The sequence below is a fragment of the Ailuropoda melanoleuca genome, chromosome 1 (genome assembly GCF_002007445.2).
Source record: "Ailuropoda melanoleuca isolate Jingjing chromosome 1, ASM200744v2, whole genome shotgun sequence".
NCBI classification, from domain to species: domain Eukaryota; kingdom Metazoa; phylum Chordata; class Mammalia; order Carnivora; family Ursidae; genus Ailuropoda; species Ailuropoda melanoleuca.
In genome coordinates, this window is record NC_048218.1 from 68,081,697 (window position 1) to 68,087,295 (window position 5,599).

Here is a 5,599-nt window from a genome sequence, read left to right on the forward strand (position 1 = left end):
CCCCGCCCCTCGCCCGACTCCGCCCCAACAGCCCCGCCCCCAACCGGCCCCGCTCGCCCGCTCCCCGCGCCCCGCCCCCGCATACGCCTCAGCCCACCTCGCTGTCCAGGCCCCGTGCCACCTTTAGCACTCCCCACCATCACCCTGCGAGATTCTCAACTCTTCGCAGTCCCTCCTCGCCCCGCCCATCTCCCTGCCCTCCCCACTTCCCCCCCACTCCCGCCCCTGCCTGGTTCCGGGGGCTCTCCCCCCGCCCCCGCCATTAGCTCTGCCCCTGTGACTCCGCCCCCCGGCCGACCGCTGCGCTCCCCACTGCTCTCTACGTGGGTCCCCCGGCGGATACGCGATGGCTTTGTCCATGGAGAAGGGCAGGTGGGTCGTGCGCACCAGGAAGATCAGGCAGGTCACCAGCATGGCGCCCGAGTAAAGACATAAGGACAGGACCAGCAGCATGAAGACGCGGAAGTTGCGGTGACCAATGCAGTTATTGACCCATTTGCAATGGTGGTCAAAGTCCTGGGTAAGAGGGAGGGGAGCAGGCCTCAAGGACCCAACCTCTGGACCAGCCTCCATCCACCCCAAATCTGAGGCCTTACCCACCCTCCCACTCCCGTTCCCAAAGGCCACCTGCCCTTGGCCCCTCAAACTGGCTCATCCCTAGGGAGAAACCCAGCCCAAAGTCCCTAATGCTGGCATTTCTGTTAGAGCACTGTTAGGTCTCTCTGGCTCACAAGGTCACATGTCAAGAGGCCTTTAGAGACAAGGCCTGCCTGGTCTTCTGGGGACACATCCCGTTATAACCGTGGACTGGAAATAGAATATCTCTGGGCTTCTGTTTCCTCATCCTTTGGCTGAGGATAGTAATACCCTTGCTCAGCCAGCCTCCCAGGGTTGTGAGGCCCAGATAAGGCAGCACTTTTGTAAACTTTTGCAGGCTGTGCACATGAGACAGACAAGCACTCAGAGCCCAGAAGACCCTCCAGCCTGGACATGAGGAGAGGACAGGCGAAGCTTTCCAGCCAGGCCTACAGCCAGCCTGACGGACTTGGGTAGCTAGTGTCAGCCAGCCTGGGGTAAGACAGGAGTGTCTTTCTCCCCCTGACCTGACCAGGCCCAGCATAGGTGTGGATGCCTCTGTGCGTGCCTACACCCGCACAGGCAAGGGCCAACCTCCCCGGACAGGTGCAGAGGTAGTGACCTGTGTGAGTGACCAAAAGTGGTTGGGAGTTACTGCCACTCTTAGCCTTTAGCGGTGCCGGAAGTTGTTTCACGCTTGCCACTGGCCCTCGTGTGAGTGGGCAGGGGTGGGGGCAGGTGGGCAAGTCAAGAGAGGCACTCACTTCTACACAGATGTTGCACCAGGGACAGTGGTAGGTCCGGGGCGGGCGGTGGAAGCAGCACTTTTGGCACCACTGCAGGCGGAAGGCCCTGTGGTTCACCCACACCACAGGCGTCATCATGGGGCCCTGTTCGTTGGAGCCTGGCGTGGGAAGAGAATTGGGCAGCAGCAGGAGGCCCTTCCATCAGTCTTCTGCTCCAGGGGGTAGGGAGGCCAGCCCCATGTCATTACTAGGCTCCAGGAAGTGTGGGGAAGAGGTGGGCAAGGGTATCCCTAGTCTCCACTGAATGAGCCTCTCAAGCACAGAGAGACTGGCATTCAAGGGGAAGGTAGGTTTCCAGCCAGAAGAGTTCTGTGAGGACTCAAACCTTCGAAACTGTGATTGATGCTTTAAAGAGTTTGTGCAGTGGGAAGGACGAAGGGAGAACTGAGTGGTTTCAAAGAGCTGGCTTCTCTCCCCGGCTTGCCGGGGCCCTCCCACACAAGGCAACTGGAAAACTTCCAGAAATGTGTTTTTCCACATCTCCGTGGCTTAAACAATGAGGTGCCAAAGGCAGGGCCAGGGCAAATGAGGATGTGCAGTGAAAGGATCCTGAGGCCCAAGGAGGGGAGATGGAAGGAGCCCTTCAGGAGGGGCTGCCTGCTTCTCCCAGGGGCCAGCGCCTCACCTTGATGCAAGATGCCGGGGTCTGAGAAATTGAGTGAAACAAGACTGAAGACCGTGAGGACACAGAGGGGGCCTGTGACAAGGGGAAAGGCCCACTCCCCGTTCTGGGCCAGCCACCTGCAACTGAGACCAGAGTAGGGCTCAGCCCTGATCCAGAGTGGCCTGAAGCTCCCCCACCCATCCCCGCCGACCCAGTCCACTTGGTCAAAACCCACACACCCTGAAGCCTGCTCTAAATATCCAGGCTACTGACAGATTCTTAACGACTCCACCAAATGTCACCCAGTGTTGCCAGCCACCTGTGGCTCCCAGAGGCACCAAGCACTGTGTACCTGTGTCTTTGCACGTTCAGGTCCCTCAGCCTAGAATATCCTCCCTCCTCTCACCCCTCTTCTGCACTTCCCCTGCCTCTGAATCTGTTTTCCTTTCTGTCTCTGTAGGAAACCTGCAGCTTGTGTGGGAGGGAGACTCACGGGAATGCGAAGAAGAGGCCACTGAAAACTACCAGCAGCACTACATTGAAGGCAGCAAAAAGGCTTGGGAGGATCCACGGAAGAGGGGCCTGAAGCGGGGGATGTGGCTCCTTCATGAAGGGCATGGCGTCCCGCAAGAGCGGCATGGCTGGACCTCCTGCACCTCCAGGGGAGATCAGAGCCACTAGGCTCCCTCACCCCTGCTGGCTCCAGGAGTTCCGTGGTCATAGCAGCCTCGGAAGCCACAGCCCAGGGTGGAAGGAAAGTTCTAGGGTGACATCATAGAGGTTGAGAAGAATGAAGGCCAGGGGCTCTTCAGCAGAACTGTCTGCACCCTGTGACCGGCGCAGCCAACAGCAAACCCACCCGTCACCACCCCACCCTCGCGCCACACTTGTGCCAGGGACTGAGAGCTCCTGGCCCTGTGAGGTTGGCTTTGACACGACATGAGATTAGAGAAACACATGCGGAGTAGGTGGGTGATTCTAATCATCCTCTCAGGCTCCGGGCTAATCAGGGAAGACAGTGCTCATAGTTCACCCTGTCTCCATTTCCTTCCGTTTTGTTCTTATAAAATTCTGTTTTCGGGGGTGGAGGGGCAGCTAAATAACTTTCCAGCTTCCCTCATTTCCAGGGTTCACTTCATGACACAATTCTGGCCGAGGAGACACAAATGGATGTCTGCTGAGGGTTTCTAGAAAAGCTTTGCCTTGTCCGTTTCTTGTGGTCTTGAGCCTAGATGTTCTGGCTGAAGGTGCTGTCTTGGACCCATGAGGCAGCATATCGACATGCTACACAGAGGCGTGAGGACACTGTTGAGTCAGTACCCCAGGCGTGAACTGGCTTCCTCTGAGCTGCTTGTTATATGAGAAGATAGCTGAGTTTTCTGTCACATGCAGCCAACATTTGTCATTTGTTTTAGCTGTGGAGCATCTGAACCCCTCTGTGCTTGGAGCAGTCCCTGCACTGTACCTCTTCCTGAAGGGCAAAGACCGTTCCCCAGCCCAATGGGAGCTACAACGGCCAGACACTCGAATTCAAAGCCTCTCCTGCAACTAGAGCATAGCCCTGTGACCCAGCGCCACCAGTTAGCCTCAGAACTGCCACCACCAACCAAGTGGGAGTCTTCTGCACATATTTGCAGAGCTCCTACGTGTTGAAGTGTAATGGCCATTTTAAATGTCACTTTAATTCCAACAGTGATTGTACTATTCTTCAACATGGATAAAATACGTAATTCCGGGGGCACCTGGGTGGCGCCCTTGGTTGACCCTCTGGCTCTTGGCTCCCACATCAGGCCCTGTGCTGAGCATGAAGTTGGCTTGGGATTCTCTCTCTCCCTCCCTCTGCCCCCTCCTGCTCATGCTCTCTCCTCCCTCTCTAAAATAAGTAAATAAATCTTTAAAAAAAAAAAAAAAGGAATTCCAAGAGTCCTACTTTGTTTTTTTTTTTTGAAAGATTTTATTTATTTATTTGACAGAGATAGACAGCCAGCAAGAGAGGGAACACAAGCAGGGGGAGGGAGAGGAAGAAGCAGGCTCCCAGCGGAGGAGCCTGATGTGGGGCTTGATCCCATAACGCCGGGATCACGCCCTGAGCTGAAGGCAGCCGCTTAACGACTGAGCCACCCAGGCGCCCCAAGAGTCCTACTTTGAATTGGACTAAATGAACTGGAACATTTTGAGAAAATTAATTTGATTAAAAACAGAGCAAAAGTCCCTTGTCAATGCACAATTATTGTTACTTATATTTTCTTATCTATAGAAGCAGGTTTTTTCTTGACATTCAAATTAGTGGGTTAAAATCAATGTCGTAAGGATACAATCTTATAAGGGGTATTTGGGCTGGCTCAGTCAAAAGAGCATGCAACTCTTGATCTCAGGGTCATGATCACCTTTGAGCCCCACCTGGGATGTAGAGATTACTTAAATAAATAAAACATTAAAAAAAGAATACTACCTTATAATATACTTGATTATATTTCAAATACTAAGGTTTAAAGTTTTAGACATTTTCATTTGTTATAATTTAAGTATTATGTATGCACATTTAAAATACCTACATATTGATACATATTAAAATTAATTAATTTAGGGGGTGCTTGGGTGGATCAGTTGGTTAAGTGTCTGCCTTTCACTCAGGTCATGATCCCAGGGTTTAGAATTGAGTCCAGCGTCAGGCTCCTTGCTCAGCTTCTCCCTCTTGCTCCTGCATCTCCCTCTCCCTCTGCCCCTTCCCACTGCTTGTGCTCTCTCTTTCTCTCTCACTCTCTCTCTCAAATAAATAAATAAAATCTTTTTAAAAAATAAAAAATTAAATTAATTTTTTAATGGTTTATCTACAATAGGAGAGAATTGATAGCTTGGAATAGAAATGATCTTTGCGTTAACAGTCTGTTTTCAATGTGATGCAATAAAAAGTTACTATTTGCTTTCTGCCAATTTACTCAATGGTACAGAATCATGATCTCGCCTAACCTAAATGAATAATCTCACGGGGTCTATTCATTTACATACTTTTTTGTTGTTTGGGGAATTTTATGACCATAGATAATTATAAGCAAATAAATAGAATGTTAGGAGATTCCTTACTTCTTAAAAAAAAAACAAAACAGAAAATGCTGAATGTTTGTTACATTACCTTCTGCTATGCTATGTAAAAGACTGTTAGTCGGATTAATAATACGGCAAACACTATCACCATTTATTTCCTATCCTCTGGCACCTGTACTCTCACATAGCAACAGTTCTCCTTGATGTTGCTATTTTCTGATGCTGGGGCCCAACTTCAGAAAAATAAATTTGACCTTGTGTCTTTTTGACTGCAAGGTGACACCAAAGGCTTCATCTGCCCCCTCATAACCTGTGACATGGCACTGTCAAGCATGGAAGGATGTTAACATAGAGATACAATTAACACGCTCCATATTTTCTTATGTGCTCAACAATACGGTAAGAGCTGCCCTATTTATTAGGCTCATGTTGTGGGGTAAGCTAACAAATTTTAAAAAAGGATTTAATCTAATATCTATGTAGGTAAAATGTTATCAATAAGTTTCTCAGTAATTTGATTACTCTTGCAGATTGAGTAAAAGTACATTCAAATTCCAGTGCAAAGCCC

General features: G+C 50.6%; 1 protein-coding gene across 1 annotated transcript in view; it reads right to left on the bottom strand.

Moving 5' to 3' along the window:
• The window catches only part of ZDHHC19 (zinc finger DHHC-type palmitoyltransferase 19), a 46,897-nt gene extending 44,272 nt beyond the window's left edge, over positions 1-2,625 (bottom strand). The window contains exons 1-4 of the mRNA XM_034660039.1: positions 2,480-2,625; positions 2,008-2,129; positions 1,341-1,480; positions 344-516 (exon numbers count right to left, since the gene is read on the bottom strand). Coding sequence (XP_034515930.1) covers positions 344-516; positions 1,341-1,480; positions 2,008-2,129; positions 2,480-2,625 — 581 coding nt within the window. The remainder of the gene's footprint in view (positions 1-343; positions 517-1,340; positions 1,481-2,007; positions 2,130-2,479) is intronic.
• Positions 2,626-5,599: the final 2,974 nt, after the last annotated feature.